This window comes from Rutidosis leptorrhynchoides, chromosome 2 (genome assembly GCF_046630445.1).
Source record: "Rutidosis leptorrhynchoides isolate AG116_Rl617_1_P2 chromosome 2, CSIRO_AGI_Rlap_v1, whole genome shotgun sequence".
NCBI lineage: Eukaryota > Viridiplantae > Streptophyta > Magnoliopsida > Asterales > Asteraceae > Rutidosis > Rutidosis leptorrhynchoides.
The window spans coordinates 382,406,928-382,417,717 of NC_092334.1; the positions used below are offsets into that span (position 1 = coordinate 382,406,928).

General features: G+C 32.4%; 1 protein-coding gene across 1 annotated transcript; it reads right to left on the minus strand.

Moving 5' to 3' along the window:
- Positions 1 to 1,970: 1,970 nt before the first annotated feature.
- Positions 1,971 to 8,354, minus strand: LOC139892113 (DNA (cytosine-5)-methyltransferase CMT3-like). The gene is made up of 19 exons (XM_071875150.1): positions 8,335 to 8,354; positions 7,353 to 7,460; positions 7,058 to 7,177; positions 6,814 to 6,910; positions 6,490 to 6,695; positions 6,320 to 6,385; positions 5,792 to 6,040; positions 5,563 to 5,621; positions 5,415 to 5,481; positions 4,973 to 5,302; positions 4,612 to 4,680; positions 4,434 to 4,520; positions 4,239 to 4,326; positions 4,050 to 4,153; positions 3,577 to 3,681; positions 3,448 to 3,491; positions 2,994 to 3,063; positions 2,795 to 2,898; positions 1,971 to 2,327 (listed from the first exon to the last, which is right to left on the minus strand). Exons 2-19 carry the CDS (start codon positions 7,416 to 7,418, stop codon positions 2,162 to 2,164), a joined length of 2,097 nt encoding a protein of 698 aa, XP_071731251.1. The 5' UTR covers positions 7,419 to 7,460; positions 8,335 to 8,354; the 3' UTR covers positions 1,971 to 2,161.
- Between the last annotated feature and the right edge of the window lie 2,436 nt (positions 8,355 to 10,790).

The window sequence follows — 10,790 nt, forward strand, 5'->3', positions numbered from 1 at the left end:
CTTAAGTTGTGTTGTTCATATATATATCCTGTCTAAATATAAAACTTTGAGAAGATTTTGTTATTTTGTTTGCAGCCTGGAAATCTTCTAAAATATTATAGACTCCGTTTTCTTACTTCGTCGTTCTAAAAGATAGCCCAGCTGGCTGCAAAAATCGAAAAAGAGAAGCAACAAAATGTTGTTCATGAAGGATAAGATGAGGCGTTGAAATACGAGAAATAAATGGTCTCAAAAGTTGAAGAAACCGTGAACACAGTCGAACGAGAAGGAGATAAAGGAGGTGGAAATCTGACAAGTGCGTCTATAGAAAAGATATTAAAGCATGTTGAAATTCAATTTTTACTCGGACATTACATTTTGTGTAAATTTCTGAACTACTTATCTCACAGTGTGGTACTTTCATGTTTCTTTCAATTTGTGCTATTATGGTCTCACATGTAGTTGTTTTATTTTCAATATATATAACAGCCGGCAGCAATGAATAGTACCGCTACAGTAAAATCGCTACAGTACTTTTTTTTTTTTAACAAACTTCGTTTAGTAGCAAATTTTCTGGCCCAACGGCCACTTCCTAGTTTATAATATATCCATGACAAAGTACATGAAACTTGCCACTTTCTTGCATAAAATATGAGCAATTGAGTGTTGCATTGTAGTTGTATTCATTCGTAGTATTTACTTATAAATTTGCTACTATTGGTCATGTGTTTTGTGTTTTGCTACTCTCGGATTTGGTGACCTTAAACTATGTATTTTGTGTAAAATAAAAATACTTAAGCAGATTATATTTATTTCATCCACAACAATTTTTGTGATACTGTCTTTATAATACATGTAACTGATATAACATTTTAGGTTTCAAGTTTTTATGATTAAGAGTCGCCGTGCAACGCACGGGCTCTTAAATACTAGTATGCAACATGTCTTTCACTTGTGAGTAGAATAGACAGCTTTGAAATTTTGAAACACTCTAGCTAACTGTTTTTTTTTCCCACTAAAATATGTAATCCATTAACCAAGTTGCAAGGGACATTTGATGCAAGTTTAACTAACAATACAAGTGCAAACATAAATCGCAGATGCAAATTTACTCAGTACTTATACTTGTGACAACTAGCCGGACATACGTATAAACATAAATCGCAGATGCAAATTTACGATTTGCGACAGTTTGTGAGTGGCATTTTGCGAGTGGATGTCGATTGGTGTAGCCGAGTCGCAAGCCACCCATTTGCAACTTGCGACTTGATATGGAACACTTATTGGTTCATGTTGATTCGGCAATTATCTTCTACTTCAGAGGGATATTCCAATGCTCTTAATTTCCCAACAAAGGCGTTAGGTATGTCTAGCTTAGAAATCATTTCTATTGGCATGTTAAACACCAAGGTCGGCTTACAACAATCAGTTCAACAATAAGAACTTTATCCAATATGTACTTTGGCGTCCCCAAGAATGACAAGTAATTGATTCAAAGTTCTTTTTGTTTGGGTTTTTGGTTGTTTTGGAAAGCTTTTGAAAGAACGAAGTTATGATGTGTAAAATGGCTAGCCAACTAAGAAAATAAATCAGCATTCGAGTGGTAATGATTCCAAACATCTAAGGGAACTTTAAATGAAGATTTGGTTAATGATGGGATGAGAGTTGAGTTGTTTAGCTTCCTGTACCCATATGGGTTAGGTTTGATTAGATTTACTGAGCATTGAAAGAGAAAAAGAAAGTACATTTTTTTCTTTTGAGCCAGCTCAAACAAGGACCAGCTAAAAACCTCTTTGAAAAATAGATGTAGTCGGTAGATAAGTTCTGTCAACAGAAGTATGACTTAGCCAACAAAATTTAAATTAGCCAGCAATAGTTTGACAGCCCATAGAAGTTTAACTTGGCCAACAAAAGATGGACAGCGAGCATAAGTTTAACTTAGTCATAAAGCTTAGTTCAGCCAGCACAAATGAACTTTCATTAACCCAGCTCATAACGTTGATTTCATACAGAAGGGTCTCGAAAAAATACAAATCCGATACTCAAATAATCAAATGTACGAATAAATGAACCAGAATGATTAAATGACAATAACATAAGGCTTAGACAAGTCTGAGTTGCCTGATGACAGTATCTCAATCAATAATGTCTAATAAACGAACCGGAATTGGTTTAACCAATACTAGCTTTCGAATTCTTCCAATGAAGATACTTGACCAAGAGAATCTGGAAACTTGAGTGGGAGTTTTATAGGTTCACTTGTGGAAACACCTTGAATTGCCTTGGATAATGCATAACCCAATGCAGTTGATACAGAAAATGATACAGCATTTCCAATTTGCATGTACCTGAAACCAAACTTATGACATTATTTTAAAGAAAAACTCTGACCCAGCAATTAATAACGTTAGTATAAACTTTGGTAAGTTTGAAACACAAAATTAAAAAAATTTAAAAAGTATTATCAATTTTTGAATGAAAAAAAGGCAAAGTATGATAGTCAACAGCAGGTTTATCCAGTTTAGGTCAGTGTTGTAAACAACATCCATCTCGGACGACTAGTCAGTTTGGTGACTAACCCGTCCCGTTTTCGCCCAAAAACGTCGAATAAGTGAGTCAAACCTAAAAAAGTCGAGTCAAAATCGATCTGAGACGTTTAAATTCAAAGTTGGTCAAACTTAGGTCAAATTTTTAATATTTTTTATACTCAGATTCTATGCCCTATACATACGTATGAAATATTCACGTTTGAAATATCTATGGCTGGTGATCATGACTAGTGTATGAATTAGCGGTCATTTTTAAATGATATTACCTCTCCTTAACAGGTCCCGACAGTCTGTAGTGATCAGGGAACCCTTGTAAACGGGCATTTTCACGAATGGTAAGCACTCTATTCTGGTTAGGATGAATCAACGCCTGTAACAAGGGAAAAAATGGCATATTCATGAGTTTAATTTTTTATTTTTTTATTTTATTGAATTGGTAGCCACAATGGAACAGAGATTGTGAACCTGATTGTGAGGCTCAGCTCTACCAACTACAGTTGTGATGATATCATCCATGCCCAAACGTCCAAACGGTCTGTATTTCAGGTATGTTATAAGTAAACAAATAAACCAAGATTGTGTGCCTAAAAGAGAAAGGTGGCAACCTCAACTTATATACAAATATAAAAGGGTCAATTTGGGCCTCGCTTTGTTACAAGTAAGCTTTCAAAAAAATTTAGCTAAAGAATCAGCAAGTCAAAGGAGTTGAAAAGCAGTCTATAATTCTTATGATATTGTTTTTCTCATGACTATTTAAATAATCCATTGGGCACTTGTAAACATGATGAAAATGGACATTAACGTTTTTAAACTTAAACCCATTTCAACTGCTCCAACATGCCTAACTCGCCTATTTTGCCATATGCACAAGCTCAAAAATATGCATATACATATATACATTAATGTAAAAGAAACATACTTTTTTGAAGTTCCACGAACGAAGGACATTGCATAATCGGGAACCTGTATATTAGTTAATGTAACGTGAGAAACATAAATGTTAAATTTAGTTTGTTGATGAATACAAAGAAGTGATTTTGAAGAGTACCAAATTTTTTCCTGAAGGTAGCTTAACTCTTTCAACTGTTGGGTCCAATTCTACTTTGTTCCCCATACCAACTTTTACCCCTGGAAAGTCCCTGAAGTTTGCTCCCTGCATGTTTTATCCATATTGATGAACAATTAGCCCACAATATCATTATTAATTAATAAAATCAAATAAAACTATAGCGTTGTTAGATAAGTATTTAGAAGTTATTAAATGATATTTGATAATCAAAATCATATTATCGGTTGCGATTAAACAGACTAGAAATTAGTAAACTGATTATTATATTCTTGTGGATAATAAACTATTTATTACTAGATGATTATTTAAGCATACACTAAATTAAACAAATATTCTTGCAGAAATAGGAGACAAATTGTTGCATATGACTAAAAGTTTCTCAAATCTGGTTTAAAAAAATAGATACAGTAGGATATTATAATGAATGATAATTTTATAATCGAGAAATGAACCTTAAACTTTGGAACGTGGCAAACTCGAGCATAATCATCCTCATTTAGATTCAATGGCCTATGATCATACAACATAGTTCTTTTGGATGCATCTAGGCCCATAGCTGTAAATGAAGCACTTGATATATTTAACAAAATTATAGCTTTTCAATTAATAAATATATTATATATTATATTTACTATATTCACCTTTCTTTCTGAGTCTGATGAATTTTTGAAATGTTGTCTGTGGAGAACCTCCATACTCCATTTCATCTTTGTTAGTGGAGTTTGTAACCTAATAATTTAAATATACAAATATCATTGACATTGCATAAATCTAAAATTCCAACTTATTTTCACTATTTTTTATGTGAATAACATGTATAGAAGTATTTAACATACCTCAGGCAAGTCAGAAATAGCATCGCCAAGCAAGACACTCTTCTCTAACTTACAACATCCATCGCTCTCAGAACCAACAATACATTCCTACCATTAAATAGAAAAGAACTGCGTTGTAAATATGAATACATTTTTAAAAAGATAATTATAAGTTTAGTTAATTAGTTGATGTACACACCTTGAATTCAAGAGGGACAACACCTTTCCCAATAACCTCATGGGTTGGTAAAGGAAACTGTGGAAGATTCTGTAGGATTGTAAAATGTTAGTAATAGAGAGAACACTAAGATGCCATTTAGACCCATTTCTTAAGAATGGGTTAAGTTGGGTCATTATTATCTCAAGTGGGTCAAAGTGTCGAACGGGACAGATCAGTAAGTTTTACCAAATAGAAACACAAACTGCTTTAGTTAGAACACCTATATTATTAAAGTAACAACATTGGGTTTTTGTTCAAATTAATTGATATAGAAATTTTTAATGATCAAACAAATTTCAGGTCAACCAACCCATATACTCAATATTTGAAGGATACATACCATCATTGTATTAGCACCCCAAAGAAAAACTCTCAATCGGCATTGAGGAACACCATAAGATCCTGCTGCCATTATCCCCATGCGTGTTTGATAGTTCATCGAAACGAGACGCCCAACTGCATGATATCCCAAAATGCCTTTTGCAAATTTGACAAGATCAACTACATTCTCCATTAAAACAAACTTTGGTTTTATAAAATCAATGATATCCATGTAGACTACAAGCTGGTAATTCTTTGGATCTTCTAAAGGTTTAACATCGTTTCTAAAGCGATTATGACCACTTATTCCTTGACACGGAGGACCTCCACAAATGAAGTCAACATCACCCTACGTAAATATAAACATATACAGATATAGATAAATGATCAAAAAAACAAACGAAACGTGTAAAGAGAACACAATAGGAAAAAAAAGAAATTGGAAAGAAAGGTTATCTTACGGGAAGAGGTAATATCATTGCGTGGTATCCGCGTGTCACAAATTTCTTTATAGAATCCATGCAATTGCTATTACAAAAGAAGACATCTAAACAACTATTCATGTTTTCTAAAGAAAGACTTCATGGTTTTTAATATAATTTAACTAACCTCAAACCATCTTTTGGCTCCCATGTATCGTAGCTAGAATCATATCCCTTCCAACGCACCTATATATTTAAAATATGAAAACTTGTTATAAAAAAAGGAAAAATGATACATAAAAGTTACTTCCCTGATACTATATGAATGCATGTATATCTGTGTGTATACACATACACATGCATATAATACACAAAGCTATAATTTACCTCAACAACAATCAAAGAAAAAATCATACCTTGAAATATATGTCTCGTTTTTTGGTTTTGTTTGGATCACCGTAACAAACTTCTAGCAATTCCTGTACTTCAAATTCTTCTTCTTCATTAGGATCATCATTTGTGTCTTCTTTCTTTTCAGAATCAGATTCCTCAGATTTAACATGTGGATCTTCTACACGTTCTGTACCCAACAATTCGAAGAATTCACAAAGCTTGTGCCACTCCTTCAGCAGGTGTAGAAAGTCTTCCGCGGCTTCATTTCTCACCTGCATAAATTTCATACCATTTACTTAGTAATTGGCTGATTCGGGTAATTCTTTAATTCTAAGGTTGCAAGAGTACAAATGGGTAAACTTCAAACCTTTATTAAAAATGGAGCAAGTCATACAGGTCTGTATTGAAACTTTTAAAAAAAGTCACAACACCTTCAATAGATTATTGAAAGACTAAAATTTAATAGTGCTATAAATATTCAGTTTTTGTAACCTTCATTGTTACACTGAATATTTTATATAGTTCAAGCAAAAAGTATATGCAATGCCGACCTGAGTTTCAGTATGATTAAGCTTGAGACTATCGCATGCATGCCGATTGATGTCAATCGCCCATTTCTGTATCATATGAATCATCAACATATATAAATAAACTTATTAAAAACTACACATGAACAAGAAAACAAAAACTAAATAAAATCAGTCTCGTAAAACAAACTTACTGTAACAAGTTTCACGCCACCCATATTAGTGCCATAGCAAAGTCCAGTTGACATTGCCCCACAACCTGAGTACAAATCTAAGAGTCGCATCTCACTTCCATGTTTTGTTGTCGATTTTACAACTGTGTTGCTGTCCTCTACTATGCCATCAGAGCTGACATCACTTGACAGTACAGACGCCTCATCGCTCACTATAACAGAATTATCTGCAGCTTAAAGCAAATTAAAGTTGGCCATTTTCATTAATAAATAATATAATATGTTCGTCTATGTGTTATCTATGTATATAAAAGAATTCACAACTGTCCACATGAAAATATTAACCTGGGTGTAAGGTTGTGAATGTTACTGGCTTTGAGTACAACATATCGTAGTAATAATCATGTGAAGAGAGTGCCTTCTCTTTCTCAGCCAAGTCAACCTGTTAAAGAGCAATATATAACACTATTGAAAGGCAAACAGATGCATTATATATAATATATATCATACAGGTTGTGATTTATGTGTACACAAAAGCATACAAACCATATAATAACAGATAGGTTATGACAATAAGGAGTATACATACATTTGGAGGAAGTTGAACAATTTTGACTTTTGACACAATGCTATTCAACGGATTATCATCTTTGATTTCCGAAATAAACACTCGTCTTTTGTCAATAAGGTGTGCTTGGGTTTTAATAACCTGAAAAAGTGATAGAACAACAATTGGTCTAAGAACAAAAACTTAGCACATACCAAATACCAAAAACAAAAAATAAAAGTAGAAATTAGAAATTAGAAATAAATATTTATAATGGTAACTAAATATATAATTTAAAATAAGATGTTATTAAAGCACTTGAGTAGTATAATCTCACAGTATCTTCTGCTCTAAAAAACCACTGAGCGCAGATATACAAATCTTTATCAACGGTTTCAAACATCTCAATGATTTTAGCGATATAATCCAGTTCCCCCTCCTCAGCCTGACAAAATCAAGTATCAAGTATAAAAATAATATCAGATGAAGTTTGACATAAAGCTAATAAAGTTTTCTACTTGCAACCATCTGTTAAAAATAAAATCAACATGGTTCAGTAAGTTTTGGGATGATGAAAATTCTTAGTCCATAGATTGTAACCTTTAGACCACATAGTAAACCTTGTACATAGAGTTATCAACTACTTGGTCTCTTTCCAAGTTTTTACACATGCAAATATTATTGGCAAATACATTCATTTTTAAGAACAAAAAAATTGATTTCTTATAGGAAACATTTAACAATACATCAGACCATTCTTGAGTAAACGGGACCGGCAGACATCCAAAATTAAGCTATGTACTGAATATATATAAAGTGTAGTACAGCTTACAGCATTCGGCACTAGTAAGTTTCATTTTGATGTAAATATACATGATTTCTAACAAACTACTGAGTTTCTAAACTTTAATGAAACAAGCAAAAATGTCAGTTTTAGTTAAATAATGGAACCTTTTTATAAATTTGGGAAACTTTTAAATGTTTCATATTAAATAAAAATCAACAATTGCTTATAAACTATGTAAGTCTTTATAAACTGGTAAAAATCTATTATGTATAATTTCTATTATGTATAATTTCTATCCCAAGACGATTCAAAGTTGGAACCTCTCAGAGCATTAATCATATTCGAGAGGCCAAGTTCTAATCAGTATGCCTACCACGCCCTTAGTTCAATTAAGCATTAAGCATTTTGCAAAATAGTATGTATATTAGTCAAGCATCTGCACAATTGAACTACATTCTTAAATAAAACAACTCATTGTGCAAAGACTACAATATGAAAAAGTAAAATACATAGTATATAGGTTAAGAAGAACCTTGACATAAGCATGATCGTTAAGATCGAAAACAACACCGTCAACAACAGCCTTGGTATAATGGCATTTAGCTTGGACAATTTCCTTTGTTTCACTGCAATGATTTAGAAATGAAAAAAGATACAATGTCCGTCAATTCACAATGGGATCAAAACTTTTGACCTAAAAGTTATAAAACTTTTACTGACGGGTTGATTAGCATACAGTATAGTAGAGTAATAATTATAGAAAAACTTAGTGACTGGAATAAACTAATTAATAATTTTATATTCACTATGACAAAACTCGTTTTAACAAGCTTATGAGCATATTTGGAACTTATTTGAACCATAAGCTTGAACTTATAAACTCATAATCCATCAAAAGTTAGCTTATCTGCTTTAGAAGTGATGAAGTGGCTATTTAAACATTTTATGGAAAAGGTTTTTTTTTTTTTTTTTTTTTTTTTTGAAATGTTGTTTGCTTGATAAAAAAAAGCTCGTTGTGTATGGTATTAAGCATTTGCTAGTGTTTAGTTCGATGCAATGTTTTCGGTAGGGTATGGGATTTACTTATTCTCACAGCAGATAATCAATGTCAAACAAATTCTTGATAACAGCTTATATGCATATTTTAAAAAAAATATATATATACAACTAATATGCAAATCTAAACCACCCCCTGATAAGCTAAATTTAGTACTCCAATATTGACAAAAGTTAGACACAGTTTCCATTGAACTGCCTCTTAACATTATGTAAAAAATAATAATTAAACGTATAACTCACCCATCCGGTAACACAATAACCTTCACTTTATTCTGTACATAAAACAAAGCACAGCATTACGTTAAATTACATTAGTATAGTAATAATCTGATTAAACAATAATTAAATTAAATTAAATTAAATTAAATTAGAAAACTTGCACACAAAAATGTAATCATCAAGAAGTGTACCTTCGTTTGATAACGATCGGGCCATTTCTCTCTAGCCTGGTCAGCTGGAACCGCTTTTCCGACGAACCGAACATCATCAGCAGCAGCGGCGGTGGTGACGTCAGCAGCAGCGGTAGCAGCTGATGTTTTACATTTTTTTGACGCGTCATTTGAATCTGAAACAGTTGATGATGAATGATCTGTAGTGATTCTTTTTTTCGCCATTTTTTTGGGTTGTAGATGAAAATGAATCAAATCAAATGACGTTTAAAATTGCAGGATACGGAGTATTAAAAAGGGGGGAGCCGGGAATTTTTGGAATGTATTTTTGAAAGTGATTTTGGGTATTCGAACGAGCGGGAAAATCTAGGGTTTTGGGAAGAAGTTAAATTAAAATTACAACATTTCCCCCCTTATTAACTAATTTGAAATTTGACTGCAATAGTTTTTTTTTTTTTTTTTTTTTTTTTGGTACAGAATTTGACTGCAATAGTAACCTCCCTCACTCTATCCCATCAATGTACATTTTTATTGGGAAAATTGTTTGAAAATGCATCGAACTTTAACCAAATTTCTATTGTATGCATCCAACTTTTAAATCTCCTATTATATGCATTCAACTTTTAAATCTCTACTATTGTATGCATTTAACTTGTTATAACGGGTAACCTTCCAGGTCACCTTTCCAAACATTTACATTATTAGTCTCTCATTTTTGTAAACCCTAATTTCATTGGTCCTTCATGTAACTTATTACTCTAATTTCTTTAACCTTTCGTCCATCTTCATCCATTCATCATTATTCAGTATAAATTCATCTGTAAATTCTTTAACTCACATTATAAATTATAATTCATACTTGTATACACTTATATAATTCCACCCAAATTCACTTTTATAAATCCAACAGATCTGAGTTTACGGGCATAAATCCGTCGAAAATCATACATCACATATCCAAATCAGATTTCTACTTCATCATCATTCATCTTCAACACTATAACGAAGCAGGTTCAGAAATTGTCCATCTTCATCTTCGTCGTTCATCACCATTAACAGATTTAGGTGTTTTTGATTTTGAAGTTATATCAACAATCTGAGATCATGATCTGAGTTCCTAAAGCTAAAACGCACCTGCTTCAACAATCAGATTCATATAACAATTCCAAAGTTGTTTCAGATCTAGAAATCAAAGTTTATTGTTCTTCGGTCAACAATTTAATTCGATCAGATTGTTGAGTTTTAGATGCTATGATTTAGTTTTGAGTGTTTACAAGATGATTACAAGCTACTTTGATTCATGTTATGTTATCTGAGAATCTCTAAAATTCAACCTTGATCTTCAAAGTCCATATGCAGAAGTTGCTAGTGTTCTTCTTTGATTTCCAAATTTTATTGCTGTTTTAGTTGTGAATCCTCATCAAAAAGTGTTTATCGCTGACTACGGAGGCTTGAGGAATTGATTTTCATGATTAATTTCATCAATTGAAGATTTGATGTTCATACTCGAACGAACTGTTGTTGCAGGAAAAGAACGAAG

Excerpts from the sequence above, each read along its gene's own strand:
- LOC139892113 (XM_071875150.1), bottom strand. The coding sequence starts at position 7,418 with ATGTTTGAAACCGTTGATAAAGATTTGTATATCTGCGCTCAGTGGTTT. Across the intron at positions 4,681-4,972 it reads GGGGTGCTAATACAATGATG|AATCTTCCACAGTTTCCTTT; the intron begins GTATGTATCCTT and ends ACAATCCTACAG. Across the intron at positions 4,154-4,238 it reads CATCAGACTCAGAAAGAAAG|CTATGGGCCTAGATGCATCC; the intron begins GTGAATATAGTA and ends CTTCATTTACAG.